The 24,288-nt window shown below is 49.4% G+C and overlaps 1 protein-coding gene across 2 annotated transcripts in view; it reads left to right on the top strand.

The window, feature by feature from the left end:
• Positions 1 to 24,288, top strand: part of ZNF512B (zinc finger protein 512B) — a 72,362-nt gene that overhangs the window by 4,684 nt on the left and 43,390 nt on the right. For both annotated transcript variants that reach the window (XM_063959194.1, XM_063959195.1), the window contains exon 3: positions 18,384 to 18,457. In XM_063959194.1, coding sequence (XP_063815264.1) covers positions 18,384 to 18,457 — 74 coding nt within the window. The remainder of the gene's footprint in view (positions 1 to 18,383; positions 18,458 to 24,288) is intronic.

Here is a 24,288-nt window from a genome sequence, read left to right as displayed (position 1 = left end):
CTCTTTTCACAAATTTCTTATTATTTGACTCTTAACTGCTGTGGTGACCGATTGTGTATCTCTCTGGAGTGCGGGATTGGGATGTGGAATGTTTTGTTTATGGGGTTAACTTGCTGTATAGTAGAGACAGACAACTTATACAGCTCATTCAGTTGGGTGGCAGATCTTCATTACTTTTTGAAGATCTGACAGTTGTGGTTTATAGAATTCTGGTTATTTTGGTATTTTAGATTTAGATTGTGTTGATAACCAGGTAAATATGATACTGCAGTATTAGACTATAGTGATTGGTTTTCTAAATTGATGTATCATCTGAAAGCCTGGGATTATCAGAGTAGAGGCTGTAGCTGCTGGTAATATTATCTTCCTACTCATTGTAGCATCCTGCACCTGTCACCGTGCAGTTCCTCTTTCCTGCCTGGGGTGTCGCTCTGTGCTCCGGTGTTTCTAGCAGACTCTGGTCTGTATCCCAGCACTGAGATATAGAGCAGAGTGAGAGCGACACCCCAGGCAGGAAAGAGGAACCGCATGGGCTGGTGACAGGTGCAGGGTGCTATGATGAACACTATATTGATATGTAGATATCTGCCTTCTTAAGATTGCATTATGTACTTATAATGCTATATATGCTTATATACATGGCTTGGCTTGAGCCTTTGGTTTACAACTGATTTTCTCTAACGTCCTAGTGGATGCTGGGGACTCCGTAAGGACCATGGGGAATAGACTGGCTCCGCAGGAGACATGGGCACTTTAAGAAAGAATTTAGATTCTAATGTGCTCTGGCTCCTCCCTCTATGTCCCTCCTCCAGACCTCAGTTTGAATCTGTGCCCGGACGAGCTGGGTGCTGTTTAGTGAGCTCTCCTGAGCTTGCTATAAGAAAGTATTTTGTTAGGTTTTTTTATTTTCAGGGAGCTCTGCTGGCAACAGACTCCCTGCATCGTGGGACTGAGGGGAGAGAAGCAGCCCTACTCTCTGCAGATAGGTCCTGCTTCTTAGGCTACTGGACACCATTAGCTCCAGAGGGATCGTACACAGGATCTCACCCTCGTCGTCAGATCCCGGAGCCGCGCCGCCGTCCCCCTCGCAGAGCCGGAAGACAGAAGCCGGGTGAAAGAAGCAAGAAGACTTCGAAATCGACGGCAGAAGACTCCAGTCTTCACTGAGGTAGCGGACAGCACTGCAGCTGTGCGCCATTGCTCCCACACTACACCCACATACTCCGGTCACTGTAAGGGTGCAGGGCGCAGGGGGGGGCGCCCTGGGCAGCAATTAGAGACCTCTTTGGCAAAAGTTTGCATATATACAGTTGGGCACTGTATATATGTATGAGCCCCCGCCAAAAATTGTACATGAAAGCGGGACAGAAGCCCGCCGTCGAGGGGGCGGGGCTTCTTCCTCAGCACTCACCAGCGCCATGTTTTTTCTCCACAGCACCGCTGAGAGGAAGCTCCCCAGCCTCTCCCCTGCAGTTACACGGTAGAAGAGGGTAAAAAGAGAGGGGGGGCACATAATTAGGTGCAAAAATCAATATAAACAGCAGCTACTGGGTTAACATGAAGTTACTGTGTTTTCTCTGACGTCCTAAGTGGATGCTGGGGACTCCGTCAGGACCATGGGGATTAGCGGCTCCGCAGGAGACAGGGCACAAAAGTAAAAGCTTTAGGATCAGGTGGTGTGCACTGGCTCCTCCCCCTATGACCCTCCTCCAAGCCTCAGTTAGATTTTTGTGCCCGGCCGAGAAGGGTGCAATCTAGGTGGCTCTCCTAAAGAGCTGCTTAGAGTAAAAGTTTGTTAGGTTTTTTATTTTCAGTGAGTCCTGCTGGCAACAGGCTCACTGCTACGAGGGACTTAGGGGAGAGAAGTGAACTCACCTGCGTGCAGGATGGATTGGCTTCTTAGGCTACTGGACACCATTAGCTCCAGAGGGAGTCGGAACACAGGTCTCACCCTGGGGTTCGTCCCGGAGCCGCGCCGCCGACCCCCCTTGCAGATGCCGAAAAGTGAAGGTCCAGAAACAGCGGCAGAAGACTCTTCAGTCTTCATAAGGTAGCGCACAGCACTGCAGCTGTGCGCCATTGTTGTCAGCACACTTCATAGCAGCGGTCACTGAGGGTGCAGGGCGCTGGGGGGGGGCGCCCTGGGCAGCAATGATAGTACCTTATTCTGGCTAAAAATACATCACATATAGCCCCTGGGGGCTATATGGATGTATTTAACCCCTGCCAGGTCTCAGAAAAACGGGAGAAGAAGCCCGCCGAAAAGGGGGCGGGGCCTATTCTCCTCAGCACACAGCGCCATTTTCCCTCACAGAAATGCTGGTGGGAAGGCTCCCAGGCTCTCCCCTGCACTGCACTACAGAAACAGGGTTAAAACAGAGAGGGGGGGCACTTATTTGGCGATATGTATATATATATTAAAATGCTATAAGGGAAAAACACTTATATAAAGGTTGTCCCTGTATAATTATAGCGTTTTTGGTGTGTGCTGGCAAACTCTCCCTCTGTCTCCCCAAAGGGCTAGTGGGGTCCTGTCCTCTATCAGAGCATTCCCTGTGTGTGTGCTGTGTGTCGGTACGTGTGTGTCGACATGTATGAGGACGATGTTGGTGAGGAGGCGGAGCAATTGCCTGAAATGGTGATGTCACTCTCTAGGGAGTCGACACCGGAATGGATGGCTTATTTAAGGAATTACGTGATAATGTCAACACGCTGCAAGGTCGGTTGACGACATGAGACGGCCGGCAAACAAATTAGTACCTGTCCAGGCGTCTCAAACACCGTCAGGGGCTGTAAAACGCTCATTTACCTCAGTCGGTCGACACAGACACGGACACTGACTCCAGTGTCGACGGTGAAGAAACAAACGTATTTTCCTTTAGGGCCACACGTTACATGTTAAGGGAAATGAAGGAGGTGTTACATATTTCTGATACTACAAGTACCACAAGAAGGGTATTATGTGGGGTGTGAAAAAACTACCTGTAGTTTTTCCTGAATCAGATAAATTAAATGAAGTGTGTGATGATGCGTGGGTTTCCCCCGATAGAAAATTATTGGCGGTATACCCTTTCCCGCCAGAAGTTATGGCGCGTTGGGAAACACCCTTTAGGGTGGATAAGGCGCTCACACGCTTATCAAAACAAGTGGCGGTACCGTCTCCAGATAGGGCCGCCCTCAAGGAGCCAGCTGAGAGGCTGGAAAATATCCTAAAAAGGTATATACACACATACTGGTGTTATACTGCGACCAGCGATCGCCTCAGCCTGGATGTGCAGCGCTGGGGTGGCTTGGTCGGATTCCCTGACTGAAAATATTGATACCCTTGACAGGGACAGTATTTTATTGACTATAGAGCATTTAAAGGATGCATTTCTATATATGCGAGATGCACAGAGGGATATTTGCACTCTGGCATCAAGAGTAAGTGCGATGTCCATATCTGCCAGAAGATGTTTATGGACACGACAGTGGTCAGGTGATGCAGATTCCAAACGGCACATGGAAGTATTGCCGTATAAAGGGGAGGAGTTATTTGGGGTCGGTCCATCGGACCTGGTGGCCTCGGCAACAGCTGGAAAATCCACCTTTTTTACCCCAAATCACATCTCAGCAGAAAAAGACACCGTCTTTTCAGCCTCAGTCCTTTCGTCCCCATAAGGGCAAGCGGGCAAAAGGCCAGTCATATCTGCCCAGGGATAGAGGAAAGGGAAGAAGACTGCAGCAGGCAGCCCATTCCCAGGAACAGAAGCCCTCCACAGCTTCTGCCAAGTCCTCAGCATGACGCTGGGGCCGTACAAGCGGACTCAAGTGCGGTGGGGGGTCGTCTCAAGAGTTTCAGCGCGTAGTGGGCTCACTCGCAAGTGGACCCCTGGATCCTACAAGTAGTATCCCAGGGGTACAGACTGGAGATTCGAGACGTCTCCCCCTCGCAGGCTCCTGATGTCTGCTTTACCAACGTCTTCCTCCGACAGGGAGGCAGTATTGGAAACAATTCACAAGCTGTATTCCCAGCAGGTGATAATCAAAGTACCCCTCCTACAACAAGGAAAGGGGTATTATTCCACACTATATTGTGGTACTGAAGCCAGACGGCTCGGTGAGACCTATTCTAAATGGGAAATCTTTGAACACTTACATACAAAGGTTCAAATCAAGATGGAGTCACTCAGAGCAGTGATAGCGAACCAGGAAGAAGGGGACTATATGGTGTCCCTGGACATCAAGGATGCTTACCTCCATGTCCCAAATTGCCCTTCTCACCAAGGGTACCTCAGGTTCGTGGTACGGAACTGTCACTATCAGTTTCAGACGCTGCCGTTTGGATTGTCCACGGCACCCCGGGTCTTTACCAAAGTAATGGCCGAAATGATGATTATTCTTCAAAGAAAAGGCGTCTTAATTATCCCTTACTTGGACGATCTCCTGATAAGGGCAAGGTCCAGAGAACAGTTGGAAGTCGGAGTAGCACTATCTCAAGTAGTTCTACGACAGCACGGGTGGATTCTAAATATCCAAAATCGCAGCCGTTTCCGACGACACGTCTGCTGTTCCTAGGGATGGTTCTGGACACAGTCCAGAAAAAGGTGTTTCTCCCGGAGGAGAAAGCCAGGGAGTTATCCGAGCTAGTCAGGAACCTCCTAAAACCAGGAAAAGTGTCAGTGCATCATTGCACAAGAGTCCTGGGAAAAATGGTGGCTTATTACGAAGCGATTCCATTCGGCAGATTCCACGCAAGAACTTTTCAGTGGGATCTGCTGGACAAATGGTCCGGATCGCATTTTCAGATGCATCAGCGGATAACCCTATCTCCAAGGACAAGGGTGTCTCTCCTGTGGTGGTTACAGAGTGCTCATCTTCTAGAGGGCCGCAGATTCGGCATTCAGGATTGGATGCTGGTGACCACGGAGGCCAGCCTGAGAGGCTGGGGAGCAGTCACACAAGGAAAAAAATTTCCAGGGAGTGTGATCAAGTCTGGAGATTTTTCTCCACATAAATATACTGGAGCTAAGAGCAATTTACAATGCTCTAAGCTTAGCAAGACCTCTGCTTCAAGGTCAGCCGGTATTGATCCAGTGGGACAACATCACGGCAGTCGCCCACGTAAACAGACAGGGCGGCACAAGAAGCAGGAGGGCAATGGCAGAAACTGCAAGGATTTTTCGCTGGGCGGAAAATCATGTGATAGCACTGTCAGCAGTGTTCATTCCGGGAGTGGACAACTGGGAAGCAGACTTCCTCAGCAGGCACAACCTCCACCCGGGAGAGTGGGGACTTCATCGGGAAGTCTTCCACATGATTGTGAACCGTTGGAAAAGACCAAAGGTGGACATGATGGCGTCCCGCCTGAACAAAAAACTGGACAAGTATTGCGCCAGGTCAAAAGACCCTCAGGCAATAGCTGTGGACGTTCTGGTAACACCGTGGGTGTACCAGTCGGTGTATGTCTTCCCTCCTCTGCTTCTCATACCCAAGGTATTGAGAATTATAAGACGTAGAGGAGTAAGAACTATACTCGTGGCTCCGGATTGGCCAAGAAGGACTTGGTACCCGGAACTTCAAGAGATGCTCACAGAGGACTCATGGCCTCTGCCGCTAAGAAGGGACTTGCTTCAGCAAGTACCATGTCTGTTCCAAGACTTACCGCGGCTGCGTTTGACGGCATGGCGGTTGAACGCCGGATCCTAAGGGAAAAAGGCATTCCGGAAGAGGTCATTCCTACCCTGGTCAAAGCCAGGAAGGAGGTGACCGCACAACATTATCACCACATGTGGCGAAAATATGTTGCGTGGTGTGAGGCCAGGAAGGCCCCATGAAGAAATTTCAACTCGGTCGTTTCCTGCATTTCCTGCAAACAGGAGTGTCTATGGGCCTCAAATTGGGGTCCATTAAGGTTCAAATTTCGGCCCTGTCGATTTTCTTCCAGAAAGAATTGGCTTCAGTTCCTGAAGTCCAGAAGTTTGTCAAGGGAGTACTGCATATACAACCCCCTTTTGTGCCTCCAGTGGCACTGTGGGATCTCAACGTAGTTCTGGGATTCCTAAAATCACATTGGTTTAAACCGCTCAAATCTGTGGATTTGAAATATCTCACAGGGAAAGTGACCATGCTGTTGGCCCTGGCCTCGGCCAGGCGAGTGTCAGAATTGGCGGCGTTTGTCTCAAAAAAGCCCATATCTGATTGTCCATTCGGACAGGGCAGAGCTGCGGACTCATCCCCAGTTTCTCCCTAAGGTGGTGTCAGTGTTTCACCCGAACCAGCTTATTGTGGTACCTGCGGCTACTAGGGACTTGGAGGACTCCAAGTTGCTAGATGTTGTCAGGGCCCTGAAAAGATAGTTTCCAGGACGGCTGGAGTCAGGAAAACTGACTTGCTGTTATCCTGTATGCACCCAACAAACTGGGTGCTCTTGCTTCTAAGCAGACGATTGCTAGTTGGATGTGTAGTACAATTCAGCTTGCACATTCTGTGGCAGGCCTGCCACAGCCAAAATATGTAAATGCCCATTCCACAAGGAAGGTGGGCTCATCTTGGGCGGCTGCCCGAGGGGTCTCGGCTTTACAACTTTGCCGAGCTGATACTTGGTCAGGGGTACACCCTGACTGAGGAGGACCTGGAGTTCTCTCATTCGATGCTGCAGAGTCATCCGCACTCTCCCGCCCGTTTGGGAGCTTTGGTATAATCCCCATGGTCCTGACGGAGTCCCCAGCATCCACTTAGGACGTCAGAGAAAATAAGAATTTACTTACCAATAATTCTATTTCTCGTAGTCCGTAGTGGATGCTGGGCGCCCATCCCAAGTGCGGATTGTCTGCAATACTTGTACATAGTTATTGTTACAAAAATCGGGTTATTATTGTTGTGAGCCATCTTTTCAGATGCTCCGCTGTTATCATGCTGTTAACTGGGTTCAGATCACAGGTTGTACAGTGTGATTGGTGTGGCTGGTATGAGTCTTACCCGGGATTCAAAATCCTTCCTTATTGTGTACGCTCGTCCGGGCACAGTATCCTAACTGAGGCTTGGAGGAGGGTCATAGGGGGAGGAGCCAGTGCACACCACCTGATCCTAAAGCTTTTACTTTTGTGCCCTGTCTCCTGCGGAGCCGCTAATCCCCATGGTCCTGACGGAGTCCCCAGCATCCACTACGGACTACGAGAAATAGAATTATCGGTACGTAAATTCTTATTATTCCTGGGTTAATAGCGCTGGGGTGTGTGCTGGCATACTCTCTCTCTGTCTCTCCAAAGGGCCTTATGGGGGAATTGTCTTCAGATGAGCATTCCCTGAGTGTGTGGTGTGTCGGTACGTGTGTGTCGACATGTCTGAGGTAAAAGGCTCCCCTAAGGAGGAGATGGAGCAAATATGTGTGTGAGAGGGTGTCTCCGTCGACAATGCCGACACCTGTTTGGATATGTGTAATTAAGTGCTAAGATGAATTTATTGCACAAAAGATTAGAGAACAGACAGGGAATCTACCCATGTCTGTCCCTATGTCGCAGAGACCTTCAGAGTCTCTCAATGATCACTATCCAAAATAATAGACCCTGATATCGACACAGAGTCTGACTCCAGTGTCGACTACGATAATGCAAAGTTACAGCCAAAATGGCAGAAAAGTATTCAATATATGATTATTGTAATAAAAGATGATTTGCATATCACTGATGACTCATCTGTCCCTGACACAAGGGTACACATGTTTAAGGGGAAGAAAGCTGAGGTAAATTTCCCTCCTCTCATGATGAAAAAGAGCGGGAATCTCCAGACAAGAGACTGCAGTTTCCCACAAAGAATTCTCAGGGAGTATCCTTTCCCCACTAGGGCCAGGATACGATGGGAATCTTCCCCTAGGGTGTCAAGCTATTCTCAGGGATCCTGCAGATAGCGTGCACTTTCTGGTACACTACTCAGACCGGCGATTGTGTCGGCATGGGTTTATAGCGCTGTGGCAGCGTGGACAGGTACCTTATCAGCAGAGATTGAGACCCTAGTATGTATATAGATATATATGTATACATATATATATATATATATATATATATAGAGATATATATATATAGAGATATAGAGATATATAGAGATATATTAAAGATGCTTTCTTAAGAGATATGTATATATAAAACATGCCCAAAGAGACATGAGTATACTGGGTCCTAGAGTCAAAGCTATGTCGATTTCTGCTTGACGTGTCCTGTAGAATATGCAATGGATAGATGATGCCGACTTAAGAGGCATATGGAAGGCTGAGGATTGTGTGGAGAAGGGTTCTCGGACCTGGTCTCCACAGCTATAGCTGGTAATTCTGATATTTTGCCTTATATTCCTGCACAGCCTAGGAAAGCACGACATTATCAAATGCAGCCTTTCCAATAAAGAAACAAGAAAGTCCGAGGTGCGTCCTTTCTTGCCAGAGGCGGGGGCAGAGGAAAGAAGCTGCACAACACAGCTAGTTCCCAGGAACAGAAGTCCTCCCCGGCCTCTACAAAAATCCACCGCATGTCGCTGGGGCTCCACAGGCGGAGCTAGGCCCGGTGGGGGCACGCCTTCGTAAGTTCAGCCACAAGTGGGTTCACTCCCTGTTAGATCCCTGGGCAATAGATATTGTGTCTCAGGAATACAAGGTGGACTTTGAGAAGATGCCCCCTCACCGACAGCCCTGCCGGCTTCCCCCCACGAGAGGGAAACCGTGTTAACCGCAATTCACAAATTGTATCTTCAACAGGTGGTGGTCAAGGTTCCCCTCCTTCAACAAGGAGGGGGTTATTATTCGACCATGTTGTAGTCCCCAAACCAGACGGTTCGGTCAGACCCATATTGAATTTAAAATCCCTGAACATATACCTGAAAAGGTTCAAGTTCAAGATGGAATCGCTAAGAGCGGTCATCGCAAGCCTGAAAGGGGGAGATTTTATGGTGACTCTGGACATAAAGGATGCATACCTTCATGTCCCCATTTATCCACCTCATCAGGCGTACCTCAGAATTGCGGTACGGGATTGTCATTACCAATTTCAGACGTTGGCGTTTGGTCTCTCCACGGCCCCGAGAATATTCACCAAGGTAATGGCGGAAATGATGGTGCTCCTGCGGAAGCAAGGTGTCACTATTATCACATACTTGGACGATCTCCTCATAAAAGCGAGATCAAGAGAGCAGTTGCTGAACAGCGTATCACTTTCTCTGGAAGTGTAACGGCAACACGTCTGGATTCTATATATTCCAAAGTCGCAGTTGGTTCCTACAGCTCATCTGCTTCTTCTAGGCATGATCCTAGACACAGACAAGAAAAGGGTTTATCTACCGATAGAGAGAGCTCGGGAGCTCGTGACACTGGTCAGGAATCTATTAAAACCAAAACAGGTGTCAGTGCATCACTGCACTCGAGTCCTGGGAAGGATGGTGGCATCATACGAGGCCATTCCCTTCGGCAGGTTTCATGCGAGTACCTTCCAATGGGACTTACTGGACAAGTGGTCCGGATCACATCTTCAGATGCATATCCCCCAGGGCCAGGGTGTCTCTCCTGTGGTGGCTGCAGAGTGCTCACCTTCTCGAAGGTTGCAGATTCGGCATTCAGGACTGGGTCCTGGTGACCACATATGCAAGCCTCCGAGGGTGGGGGGCAGTCACACAGGGAAGAAATTTCCAAGGGCTGTGGTCATGTCAGGAGACTTGCCTTCACATCAACATCCTGGAACTAAGGGCCATATACAACGCCCTACGTCAAGCGGAGTCCCTGCTTCGCGACCAACCGGTTCTGATTCAGTCAGACAACATCACCGCAGTGGCTCATGTAAACCGCCAAGGCGGCACAAGGAGCAGGGTGGCGATGGTAGAAGCCACCAGAATTCTTTGCTGGGTGGAGAATCACGTAAGCGCACTGTCAGCAGTGTTCATTCCGGGAGTGGACAACTGGGAAGCAGACTTCCTCAGCAGGCACGACCTCCACCCGGGAGAGTGGGGACTTCATCAAGAAGTCTTCACGCAGATTGCAAGTCGGTGGGAACTGCCACAGGTGTACATGATGGCATCCCGCCTCAACAAAAAGCTGCAGAGATATTGCGCCAGGTCAAGAGACCCTCAGGCGATAGCTGTGGACGCACTGGTGACACCGTGGGTGTTCCCGTCGGTCTATGTATTTCCTCCTCTTCCTCTCATTCCCAAGGTGCTGAGAATCATAAGGAAAAGAGGAGTGAGAACAATACTCATTGTTCCGGATTGGCCAAGAAGGACTTGGTATCCAGATCTGCAAGAAATGCTCACAGAGGACCCGTGGCCTCTGCCTCTAGGACAGGACTTGTGCAACAGGGGCCCTGTCTGTTCCAAGACTTACCGTGGCTGCGTTTGACGGCATGGCGGTAGAACGCCGGATCCTAGCAGAAAAAGGCATTCCGGATGAGGTCATTCGTACGCTGATAGAGGCTAGGAAGGATGTGACGGCTCAACATTATCACCGTATATGGCGAAAATATGTGGCTTGGTGTGAGGCCAGGAATGCCCCTACGGAGGAATTCCAGCTGGGCAGTTTCCTTCACTTCCTACAGTCGGGAGTGACTTTGGGCCTTAAATTGGGTTCCATTAAGGTTCAGATTTCGGTTTATGTAGCCAGAACGGCTTAGGTCAGGAAAACAGAATCTTTGTTTATCCTGTATGTGTCACAACTGAGGGCCTGAGCTGACGGGAGGCAGCCTCAGTTGTAGGGGCTGAGATGTACCGGAACCTGGGAGGTTGTATCAGACCCCTGGACATGTAAGTAACATGAATAATAACTGCCCGAAGGCGTGACCACGACAACTTAGATAAAAGTCAATGATGTTTATTATGACAACTCCGCAACACAGCAGCAGTAAAAGAAAACGTAAAAGTCAGCAAAGAATAAATACAGTTCCTGGGTACTACAGGATGGCAGGAGCCACAGGGCACTGGTAGTGTGAGATAGTTCTTATGATCTTCTAGATGGAAAGTCCTTACCAGGCCCGACTGTAGCAATGGAGATAACCCAGGATTGTGCCAGCTGGTGTTCCAGGAAAAGCTGGGTTGCTGAAGATAAAACAGCTGCTGTGGATACTGGCTGGAACCAGACTGTTGTTAGCACGGAGTGGATACTGGCTGGAACCAGTTAAATAATAAATGAACTTGGGAGCGATGAAATATGAACTGAAATGTAGAACTTGAGAGCGGAGAAATAATAATACCGGTGGAGAGTGGTAAAGTGTAGAAAGGACACCGGCCCTTTAAGGGAAGCTGTACTCTGCTGGAAGCTGAGCTGGAAGCAGGTAATGTTGTAGCTGGAAACAGATGAATCCACAATGGATTGGAGAGTCAGGCTACACCGCAGGTGGAATGCTGGTGCGGGTCTCTATGGTGGAAGTCTTGAGACAGGAGCTGGAACCTGGAAGACAATCACAGGAGAGAGACAAACAGGAACTAGGTTTGACAACCAAAGCACTGACGCCTTCCTTGCTCAGGCACAGTGTATTTATACCTGCAGCAAGGAAGGGATTGGCTAGGCAATTATGCAGATTAACAATACTGACAACAGATTGGAGGAAATGATCAGCTGACAGAATCCAAGATGGCTGCGCCCATGCAGACACTTGGAGGGAAGTTTGGTTTGTAATCCATGTGGTAATGAAAACAGTAATGGCGGCGCCGGCCACTGGAGACAGGAGACGCCAGGCTGACAAGTGCACATCCAACCACGCGGACACAGCGGAGGCCGCGGCTGACGTAATCGCCACTCTGACACTCTGCATGCAGAAGCTCAGGGACGGCGGCGGAGGCCGCGGGAGACGCCATGCCAGATGTAATAAGGCGTTACTGTGACAGCGTCTCAGAGAGACAGGAGAGGATGCAGGAATGTGAACATTAGGATAACAGATGGGATCCGGTCCTGGAGCGCTGAGCCAGCCTTAGGAGGCATCTGATGGGTAAGAAATGGCGTCCAGATACCCGGATCGTGACAGCACACCCCCCTTTAGGAGTGGCCCCAGGACACTTCTTTGGCTTTTGAGGAAACTTGGAATGTAATCTCCGGACCAAGGCAGGAGCATGGACATCAGAAGCATTGGTCCATGAACGTTCCTCAGGGCCGTAACCCTTCCAGTCAATAAGATACTGTAGTTGACCGTAACGGTGACGTGAGTCCAGGATCTTGGCCACTTCATACTCAACGCCTCGTTGAGTTTGGACTTTCGGAGTTGGAGGAAGTGAGGAATGAAACCGATTCAAGATCAGCGGTTTCAACAGGGAAACATGGAATGTCCTGGGTATTTTTAAGAAGGGAGGCAACAGGAGTCTGTAAGCAACAGGATTGATGACTTGTTCAATCTTGAAAGGACCGATATAGCGAGGTGCAAACTTCATACTGGGAACCCTTAACCTCAAATTCTTCGTGGATAACCATACCCGATCACCCACCTTGAGAGCAGGAACTGCTCAACGCTTCTTATCCGCAAACTTCTTGTACCTGAACGATGCCTTGAGCAGAGCTGATTGTACGCTCTTCCAGATATTGGCAAACTGATGCAAGGTGATATCCACTGCGGGAACAGAAGTTGCTGGAAGCGGTTGGAACTCAGGGACTTTAGGGTGGAATCCAAAGTTAGTGAAGAATGGTGTTGAAGCAGATGAAGAATGATACTGGTTGTTATGACAGAACTCGGCCCAGGGAAGTAATTGAACCCAGTCATCTTGAGAGGAGGACACATAGATGCGGAGGAAGGCCTCCAAGTCCTGATTCACCCTCTCGGTTTGACCATTGGTCTGAGGATGGTAAGCCGTGGAAAACTTTAGCTTGACTTGGAGGACTTGACATAAACTTCGCCAGAATTTGGCTGTGAATTGAACTCCTCGATCTGAGATAATTTCTTCAGGAAGACCGTGGAGTCGGAAGATCTCTTGTATGAATACTTGAGCCAACTTGGAAGCTGACGGAAGACCGGTGAGAGGAATGAAGTGTGCCATCTTGGTGAACCGGTCAACTACCACCCAGATGGTATTGAACTCGTTGCACATGGGTAAGTCTGTAATGAAATCCATCGACAAGTGGGTCCATGGTCGACGGGGAACGGATAGTGGAACCAGTTGCCCCGCAGGCGACTGGCGGGATACTTTATGTTGGGCACACTTTGGGCAAGATGCAATAAACTCCAAGACGTCCTTTTTCAGAGTTGGCCACCAATAGGACCTAGAGATAAACTCCAGGGTTTTTTGGATACCTGTATGTCCGGCAAAACGGGAAGCATGGGCCCAATGCATGAGCTTCTTCCTTAGCATCGGCTTCACAAAACTTTTCCCTGATGGGGGCGTAGAGTCCATCCCTACCGTGGAGAATGCCAACGGATTTATAATAGGATGCTTGTCTGAAGACTCTGACTCATTTTCTTGCTCCCATGAGCGGGAAAGGGCATCAGCCTTGCGATTCTGAGAGCCCGGACAGAACTGGAGTTTAAAGTCGAACCTGGAAAAGAAAAGTGCCCATCTGGCCTGACGAGGGTTGAGACATTGTGCGCCCTTCAGGTATAAAAGGTTCTTGTGGTCTGTAAGTATGGTGATTGAATGAGAAGCTCCCTCCAACAGATACCTCCACTCTTCTAGAGCGAGCTTGATGGCTAGCAACTCCTGGTCGCCAATGGCATAGTTGCGCTCAGCTGGGGAGAACTTCCGGGAGAAGAAACTGCAAGGGTGTAAATGGCCATCTTTAGCCCTCTGAGATAACACCGCTCCTACTCCAACGGAGGAGGCATCCACCTCTAAGATGAAAGGAGAGTCGATGTCAGGCTGTTTCAGAACAGGCGCAGAGATGAACCTTTGTTTTAAAAGATGAAATGCTTGCATGGCTTCTTCAGACCACTTGGACGGGTTAGCACCCTTCTTAGTGAAAGCAGTAATAGGCGCCACAATGGTGGAAAAGTCTCGTATAAACTTTCGGTAATAGTTGGCGAACCCTAAGAACCTCTGGACCCCTTTGAGGGTTAAGGGTACCGGCCAATTTTGGATTGCTTGTAGTTTCTCAGGATCCATCTCTAGTCCGGAACCGGACACAATGTACCCTAGAAACGGAATGGACTTGACTTCAAAGACGCATTTTTCTAATTTGCAATAGAGATGATTGACACGGAGACGGGACAGAACCTCTTTAACCCAAAAACGATGTTCCTCTAAATCGTTGGCAAAAATGAGGATATCGTCTAGATAGACCACGACATGACGGTATAGAATGTCTCTGAAGATCTCATTGACAAAATGCTGGAAGACAGCTGGAGCATTGCTCAATCCGAAGGGCATGACGAGGTACTCATAATGTCCGTCACGGGTGTTAAAGGCGGTCTTCCACTCGTCACCCTCACGGATCCGGATGAGATTGTATGCACCTCGCAAGTCCAGCTTTGTAAAGATGGTAGCTCCGCTAACTCTGTCAAAGAGCTCAGTAATCAGGGGTAAAGGATAACGGTTCTTGATGGTAATGTCGTTCAAACCTCTGTAGTCGATGCACGGCCGCAGACCACCATCTTTCTTTTTTACAAAAAAGAAGCCTGCGCCGGCTGGAGAAGAAGAAGGTCGAATGAACCCCTTTGCTAGGTTCTCTTTAATATATTCCTCCATAGAATGCGTCTCAGGCAGAGACAACGGATAAGTTCGGCCTCGAGGTGGAACCTTCCCTGGAACGAGATCAATCGGACAGTCCCATTCTCTATGAGGAGGAAGGATATCAGCAGAAGCTTTACTGAACACATCCGTGAAATCTTGATATGGAGGAGGTGGAACATCAGACGACCTGGGGGAGGAAGAACAGACAGGCAATACTTTAAACAAACATGTCTCAGCACAGGAGGAACCCCATGCCAGGATTTGCGTAGTCGTCCAATCAATTGTAGGATTGTGAAGACGGAGCCATGGAAGGCCCAGGACCACAGGATGTGTGGCTCTTGGAATCACTAAAAAAGAAATAAGTTCGGAATGAAGAACTCCCACTCTCAGACGAACTGGTAGAGTCCTTAAAGAAATGACTGCATCAAAAATTTTGCTGCCATCCACGGCAGTTAAAGAAATGGACGAAGGAAGTCTCTCGGTGGGTAGGGACCACCGTTTAACATAGGCTTCGGTAATAAAGTTCCCAGCTGCTCCGGAATCAAGGAGGGCAATGACGTTCCGATAACGTTGAGCAACTTGAAGCGAGACTGGGAGATTACAATCTTGAGGAGATGGAGAGGAGATCATTACTCCTAGCCGGCCCTCTCCTTGGCGAGCTAGGATTTGGAGTTTCCCGGACGTTTGGGACAGGCATTAATGGTGTGAGACGGAGCTGCACAATAGAGACAGAGAGACTCGGAGAGACGTCTTCGGCGCTCAGCAGGAGTTAAACGGGAACGGCCAAGTTGCATGGGCTCATCTTTAGATGGTGACAGTTGACGAGGAGGAGGAGCAGAAGATTTTGGAGCAGATGATCTTCCACGCTCAGTTGCTCTCTCTCTGAAACGTAAATCAACTTTCGTGCAGAGTGAGATTAGCTCATCTAACTTAGAAGGTAAGTCTCTGGTAGCTAACTCATCTTTAATACACTCAGATAAGCCATGCCAGAATGCAGCATACAGGGCCTCGTCGTTCCATGCCAGTTCGGATGCCAGGATCTGGAACTGTATCAGATATTGTCCTACAGTACGTGACCCCTGGCGTAAACGGAGAATCTCGGATGAAGCTGAGGTTACCCGGCCTGGCTCGTCGAAGATGCGCCTGAATGTTGACACGAAGGCAGTGTAGGAAGATAGCAGGGTGTCGGACCTCTCCCATAACGGTGATGCCCAATCAAGGGCTGAGCCACTGAGAAGAGAAATAATGTATGCAATTTTTGTACGGTCACTGGGAAAATTGCCAGGTTGTAGCTCAAACTGAATCTCACACTGGTTGAGAAATCCCCTGCAGAATCTTGGAGATCCGTCAAATTTTGCTGGCGTTGGAAGATGAAGACGTGGAGCAGAAATGGGTAAGGTGGGTGGGGTTATAGCTGGAGTCACTGTGGTTGACGCACCAGACGCGCCTGATCCACGGAGAGTTGTCTGAATCCCATCCAGCCGAGTAGAGAGATCCTGGAGACAGCGGATTATGTGGCCCTGTGCAGCCTCCTGATGTTCTAGTCGGGCTGCCAGTTCTTGCATCGGCCTGGCCGCTTGATCCTGGTCTCCGGCTGGATTCATTAGGTCAGTGCTTACTGTCACAACTGAGGGCCTGAGCTGACGGGAGGCAGCCTCAGTTGTAGGGGCTGAGATGTACCGGAACCTGGGAGGTTGTATCAGACCCCTGGACATGTAAGTAACATGAATAATAACTGCCCGAAGGCGTGACCACGACAACTTAGATAAAAGTCAATGATGTTTATTATGACAACTCCGCAACACAGCAGCAGTAAAAGAAAACGTAAAAGTCAGCAAAGAATAAATACAGTTCCTGGGTACTACAGGATGGCAGGAGCCACAGGGCACTGGTAGTGTGAGATAGTTCTTATGATCTTCTAGATGGAAAGTCCTTACCAGGCCCGACTGTAGCAATGGAGATAACCCAGGATTGTGCCAGCTGGTGTTCCAGGAAAAGCTGGGTTGCTGAAGATAAAACAGCTGCTGTGGATACTGGCTGGAACCAGACTGTTGTTAGCACGGAGTGGATACTGGCTGGAACCAGTTAAATAATAAATGAACTTGGGAGCGATGAAATATGAACTGAAATGTAGAACTTGAGAGCGGAGAAATAATAATACCGGTGGAGAGTGGTAAAGTGTAGAAAGGACACCGGCCCTTTAAGGGAAGCTGTACTCTGCTGGAAGCTGAGCTGGAAGCAGGTAATGTTGTAGCTGGAAACAGATGAATCCACAATGGATTGGAGAGTCAGGCTACACCGCAGGTGGAATGCTGGTGCGGGTCTCTATGGTGGAAGTCTTGAGACAGGAGCTGGAACCTGGAAGACAATCACAGGAGAGAGACAAACAGGAACTAGGTTTGACAACCAAAGCACTGACGCCTTCCTTGCTCAGGCACAGTGTATTTATACCTGCAGCAAGGAAGGGATTGGCTAGGCAATTATGCAGATTAACAATACTGACAACAGATTGGAGGAAATGATCAGCTGACAGAATCCAAGATGGCTGCGCCCATGCAGACACTTGGAGGGAAGTTTGGTTTGTAATCCATGTGGTAATGAAAACAGTAATGGCGGCGCCGGCCACTGGAGACAGGAGACGCCAGGCTGACAAGTGCACATCCAACCACGCGGACACAGCGGAGGCCGCGGCTGACGTAATCGCCACTCTGACACTCTGCATGCAGAAGCTCAGGGACGGCGGCGGAGGCCGCGGGAGACGCCATGCCAGATGTAATAAGGCGTTACTGTGACAGCGTCTCAGAGAGACAGGAGAGGATGCAGGAACGTGAACATTAGGATAACAGATGGGATCCGGTCCTGGAGCGCTGAGCCAGCCTTAGGAGGCATCTGATGGGTAAGAAATGGCGTCCAGATACCCGGATCGTGACAGTATGCTTCCAACAAGCTTGGGGTGCCTGCTTCAAAGCAAACTATTGCTCGCTGGATCTGTAACACGATTCAGCAGGTTCATTCTGTGGCTGGGTTGCCGCTGCCTAAATCAGTTAAGGCCCATTCCACAAGGAAGGTGGGCTCTTCTTGGGCGGCTGCCCGAGGGGTCTCGGCATTACAGCTTTGCCGAGCGGCTACTTGGTCAGGTTCAAACACTTTTGCAAAGTTCTACAAGTTTGATACCCTGGCTGAGGAGGACCTTGTGTTTGCTCATTCGGTGCTGCAGAGTCATCCGCACTCTCCCGTCCGTTTGGGAGCTTTGGTATAATCCCCATGGTCCTTACGGAGTCCCCAGCATCCACTAGGACGTTAGAGAAAATAAGATTTTACTTACCGGTAAATCTATTTCTCGTAGTCCGTAGTGGATGCTGGGCGCCCGTCCCAAGTGCTTACTTCTTCTGCAATGCTTGTATATAGTTATTGCTTAAATAAGGGTTATGTTATAGTTGCATCAGAGTTTATCTGATGCTCTGTGATTGTTCATACTGTTAACTGGGTAAAGTTATCACAAGTTATACGGTGTGATTGGTGTGGCTGGTATGAGTCTTACCCTGGATTCCCAAAATCCTTTCCTTGTACTGTCAGCTCTTCCGGGCACAGTTTCTCTAACTGAGGTCTGGAGGAGGGACATAGAGGGAGGAGCCAGAGCACACCAGAATCTAAATTCTTTCTTAAAGTGCCCATGTCTCCTGCGGAGCCCGTCTATTCCCCATGGTCCTTACGGAGTCCCCAGCATCCACTACGGACTACGAGAAATAGATTTACCGGTAAGTAAAATCTTATTTTATTGTGTGTAGGAAGCTATTACAACAAGAGAACAGTTCAAAGGAAATATCCCAAACCAGAAAACCGTGAGCTCCGAGGGGTACCGGTAAGCATGGTAGAAGCCAATGTAAATAAGACTAAGCATACAGTTTAGACCAGGGGTCTAAAGAACAATCAGGAACAATCAGGATGTCTACCCCCCCCCCAATTTATCAAGAAAACAAAGCATATATAAGATATATTAAGAACTGTGACTACGGGATCCTAGAAGGTTGGTCCCCTTACTTTTCTTAAAAATGGCACAGACTCTTGGGCTCATGTCTAAAAAGAAATGTTGCAAATGGCCATTGTAGATGATCTACATCTAGCCTAAATGGGAACTGTCGTCATTGCCTTCTGGGTTCTTCTGTTACCCTAACTGACATTTGACATCATTCCGGCTTGTTCAATCTACAAACCAAATAACTTTTCTCTGACGTCCTAAAAGGATGCTGGGACTCCGTAAGGACCATGGAGAATAGCGGCTCCGCAGGAGACTGGGCACAACTATAAAGAAAGCTTTAGGTCTAACTGGTGTGCACTGGCTCCTCCCACTATGACCCTCCTCCAGACTTCAGTTAGAATCTTGTGCCCGGCTGAGCTGGATGCACACTAGGGGCTCTCCTGAGCTCCTAGAAAGAAAGTATATTTAGGTTTTTTATTTTACAGTGAGATCTGCTGGCAACAGACTCACTGCAGCGAGGGACTAAGGGGAGAAGAAGCGAACCTACCTAACAGGTGGTAGTTTGGGCTTCTTAGGCTACTGGACACCATTAGCTCCAGAGGGATCGACCGCAGGACCCGACCTTGGTGTTCGTTCCCGGAGCCGCGCCGCCGTCCCCCTTACAGAGCCAGAAGCATGAAGAGGTCCGGAAAATCGGCGGCAGAAGACTTCGGTCTTCACCAAGGTAGCGCACAGCACTGCAGCTGTGCGCCATTGCTCCTCATGTACACCTCACACTCCGGTCACTGATGGGTGCAGGGCGCTGGGGGGGGGGGGCGCCCTGAGGGCAATATATGACACCTTGGCTGGCAAATCTACATCATATATAGTCCTAGAGGCTATATAGATGTAAAAATACCCCTGCCAGTATTCCAGAAAAAGCGGGAGAAGTCCGGCGGAAAAGGGGCGGGGCCATCTCCCTCAGCACACTGGCGCCATTTTTCCCTCACAGCTCCGCTGGAAGGAAGCTCCCTGGTTCTCCCCTGCAGTCTGAACAAGAGAGGGGGGGTCACTAAATTTAGGCGCAGGATATATATATATATATATATATATATATTGATATATAAAAAGCAGCTATAAGGGAAAACACTCATTTATAGTGGGATCCCTGTGTTATATAGCGCTCTGGTGTGTGCTGGCATACTCTCTCTCTGTCTCCCCAAAGGGCTTTGTGGGGTCCTGTCCTCTGTGAGAGCATTCCCTGTGTGTTTGCGGTGTGTCGGTACGGCTGTGTCGACATGTTTGATGAGGAGGCTTATGTGGAGGCGGAGCAGATGCCTGTAAATGTGATGTCACCCCCTGCGGGGTCGACACCTGAGTGGATGGTGCTGTGGAAGGAATTACGCGACAGTGTCGACTCCTTGCATAAAAGGTTTGACGACATACCTAATGTGGGACAGCCGGCTTCTCAGCCTGTGCCTGCCCAGGCGTCTCAAAAGCCATCAGGGGCTCTAAAACGCCCGCTACCTCAGATGGCAGACACAGATGTCGACACGGATACTGACTCCAGTGTGGACGACGATGAGACTAATGTAACTTCCAGTAGGGCCACACGTTACATGATTGAGGCAATGAAAAATGTGTTGCACATTTCTGATGTTACCCCCGGTACCACAAAAAAGGGTATTATGTTTGGAGAGAAAAAGCTACCAGTAGCTTTTCCTCCATCTGAGGAGTTAAATGAAGTGTGTGAAGAAGCGTGGGCTTCCCCTGATAAAAAGCTGGTAATTTCTAAGAGGTTACTAATGGCGCACCCTTTCCCGCCAGAGGATAGGTCACGCTGGGAAACATCCCCTAGGGTGGATAAAGCGCTCACACACTTGTCAAAGAAGGTGGCACTACCGTCTCCGGATACGGCCGCCCTGAAGGAATCTGCCGATAGAAAGCAGGAGGCTATCCTGAAATCTATATATACACACACAGGTGTTATACTGAGACCGGCTATTGCTTCAGCCTGGATGTGCAGTGCTGCTGCTGCATGGTCAGATTCCCTGTCAGAAAATATAGATACCCTAGACAGGGACACTATATTGCTAACCGTAGAGCATATAAAAGACGCACTTTTATACATGAGGGATGCACAGAGGGATATTTGCCGGCTGGCATCCAAAATTAGTGCAATGTCCATTTCTGCCAGGAGAGGGTTATGGACTCGGCAGTGGACAGGAGATGCAGATTCCAAAAGACACATGGAAGTTCTGCCTTATAAGGGTGAGGAGTTGTTCGGGGATGGTCTCTCGGACCTCGTTTCCACAGCAACAGCTGGGAAGTCTACATTTTTACCCCATGTTCCCTCACAACCAAAGAAAGCACCGTATTATCAGGTACAGTCCTTTCGGCCCAATAGGGGCAAGCGGGTTAAAGGCGCGTCCTTTCTGCCCAGAGGCAGAGGTAGGGGAAAGAAGCTGCAGCATACAGCCAGTTCCCAGGAGCAAAAGTCCTCCCCCGCTTCCTCTAAGTCCATAGCATGGCGCTGGGGCTCCACGGGCGGAGCCAGGTACGGTGGGGGCCCGTCTCAAATATTTCAGCAATCAGTGGGCTCGCTCACGGGTGGATCCCTGGATTTTTCAGATAGTATCTCAGGGGTACAAGCTGGAATTCGAGACGTCTCCTCCCCGCCGTTTCCTCAAATCTGCCTTGCCAACCACTCCCTCAGGCAGGGAGGCAGTGTTACAGGCAATTCACAAGCTGTATTCACAACAGGTGATAGTAAAGGTACCCCTACTTCAACAAGGAAGGGGTTACTATTCCACAATGTTTGTGGTACCGAAACCGGACGGTTCGGTGAGACCCATTTTAAATTTGAAATCCTTGAACACATATATAAAAAAATTCAAGTTCAAGATGGAATCGCTCAGAGCGGTTTTTGCAAGCCTGGACGAGGGGGATTACATGGTATCACTGGACATCAAGGATGCTTACCTGCATGTCCCCATTTACCATCCTCACCAGGAGTACCTCAGATTTGTGGTACAGGATTGTCATTACCAATTCCAGACGTTGCCGTTCGGTCTATCCACGGCTCCGAGGGTCTTTACCAAGGTAATGGCCGAAATGATGATACTCCTTCGAAAGAAGGGAGTTTTAATTATCCCGTACTTGGACGATCTCCTGATAAAGGCGAGGTCCAGAGAGCAGTTGTTGGTCGGGGTAGCACTATCTCGGGAAGTGCTACAACAGCACGGCTGGATTCTAAACATTCCAAAGTCACGGCTGGTCCCTACGACACGTCTACTGTTCCTGGGGATGGGTCTGGACACAGAACAGAAAAAAGTGTTTCTCCCGGAGGAGAAGGCCAAGGAGCTGTCATCTCTAGTCAGAGGCCTCCTAAAACCAAAACAGGTGTCGGTGCATCACTGCACGCGGATCCTGGGAAAAATGGTAGCTTCCTACGAAGCGATTCCATTCGGCAGGTTTCATGTAAGAACCTTTCAGTGGGACCTGTTGGACAAGTGGTCCGGATCGCATCTTCAGATGCATCGACTGATAACCCTGTCTCCAAGGACAAGGGTGTCTCTGCTGTGGTGGCTGCAGAGTGCTCATCTTCAAGAGGGCCGCAGATTCGGCATACAGGACTGGGTCCTGGTGACCACGGATGCCAGCCTTCGAGGCTGGGGGGCAGTCACACAGGGAAGAAACTTCCAAGGACTATGGTCAAGTCAGGAGACTTCCCTGCACATAAATATTCTGGAACTAAGGGCCATTTACAATGCCCTAAGTCAGGCAAAACCCCTGCTTCAAAACCAGCCGGTACTGATCCAGTCAGACAACATCACGGCGGTCGCCCATGTAAACCGACAGGGCGGCACGAGAAGCAGGACGGCAATGGCAGAAGCCACAAGGATTCTCCGATGGGCGGAAAATCACGTGTTAGCACTGTCAGCAGTGTTCATTCCGGGAGTGGACAACTGGGAAGCAGACTTCCTCAGCAGGCACGACCTCCACCCGGGAGAGTGGGGACTTCATCCAGAAGTCTTCCAAATGATTGTAAACCGTTGGGAAAGGCCACAGGTGGACATGATGGCGTCCCGCCTATACAAAAAGCTAGAAAAGTATTGCGCCAGGTCAAGAGACCCGCAGGCGATAGCTGTGGATGCTCTAGTGACACCGTGGGTGTACCGGTCGGTTTATGTGTTCCCTCCTCTTCCTCTCATACCAAAGGTACTGAGGATAATACGGAGAAGAGGAGTAAGAACTATACTCATTGTTCCGGATTGGCCAAGAAGAGCTTGGTACCCGGAACTTCAAGAAATGATCTCAGAGGACCCATGGCCTCTACCGCTCAGACAAGACCTGCTGCTGCAGGGGCCCTGTCTGTTCCAAGACTTACCGCGGCTGCGTTTGACGGCATGGCAGTTGAACACCGGATCCTGAAGGAAAAGGGCATTCCGGAGGAAGTAATTCCTACGCTGATTAAGGCTAGGAAAGAAGTAACCGCAAACCATTATCACCGCATATGGCGAAAATATGTTGCGTGGTGTGAGGCCAGGAAGGCCCCAACGGAGGAATTTCAGCTGGGCCGTTTCCTGCACTTCCTACAGTCAGGGGTGACTATGGGCCTGAAATTGGGTTCCATTAAGGTCCAGATTTCGGCTCTATCGATTTTCTTCCAGAGAGAACTGGCTTCACTACCTGAAGTTCAGACTTTTTTGTTAAGGGAGTGCTGCATATTCAGCCCCCTTTCCAGTGGCACCTTGGGATCTCAACTGTTTGTTGGATTTCCTAAAGTCACATTGGTTTGAGCCACTGAAAACCGTGGATTTGAAATATCTCACGTGGAAAGTGGTCATGTTGTTGGCCTTGGCTTCGGCCAGGCGTGTATCAGAATTGGCAGCTTTGTCATGTAAAAGCCCTTATCTGATTTTCCATATGGATAGGGCAGAATTGAGGACTCGTCCCCAGTTTCTCCCTAAAGTGGTATCAGCGTTTCATCTGAACCAACCTATTGTGGTGCCTGCGGCTACAAAAGACTGGGAGGCTTCCAAGTTGTTGGACGTAGTCAGGGCCCTGAAAATATATGTTTCCAGGACAGCTGGAGTCAGAAAGACTGACTCGCTATTTATCCTGTATGCGCCCAACAAGTTGGGTGCACCTTCTTCAAAGCAGACTATTGCTCGCTGGATCTGTAGTACGATTCAGCTTGCACATTCTGCGGCTGGACTGCCGCATCCTAAATCAGTGAAAGCCCATTCCACGAGGAAGGTGGGCTCTTCTTGGGCGGCTGCCCGAGGGGTCTCGGCTCTTCAACTTTGCCGAGCAGCTACTTGGTCGGGGTCAAACACGTTTGCTAAATTTTACAAGTTTGACACCCTGGCTGAGGAGGACCTAGAGTTTGCCCATTCGGTGCTGCAGAGTCATCCGCACTCTCCCGCCCGTTTGGGAGCTTTGGTATAATCCCCATGGTCCTTACGGAGTCCCAGCATCCACTTAGGACGTCAGAGAAAATAAGAATTTACTCACCGGTAATTCTATTTCTCGTAGTCCGTAGTGGATGCTGGGCGCCCATCCCAAGTGCGGATTGTCTGCAATACTTGTATATAGTTATTGCTTAACTAAAGGGTTATTGTTGAACCATCTGTTGAGAGGCTCAGTTGTTATCATACTGTTAACTGGGTATTGTATCACGAGTTATACGGTGTGATTGGTGTGGCTGGTATGAGTCTTACCCGGGATTC

Source organism: Pseudophryne corroboree, chromosome 3, assembly GCF_028390025.1.
Source record: "Pseudophryne corroboree isolate aPseCor3 chromosome 3, aPseCor3.hap2, whole genome shotgun sequence".
NCBI classification, from domain to species: Eukaryota; Metazoa; Chordata; class Amphibia; order Anura; family Myobatrachidae; genus Pseudophryne; species Pseudophryne corroboree.
This window is presented reverse-complemented; position numbering and strand designations above follow the sequence as displayed.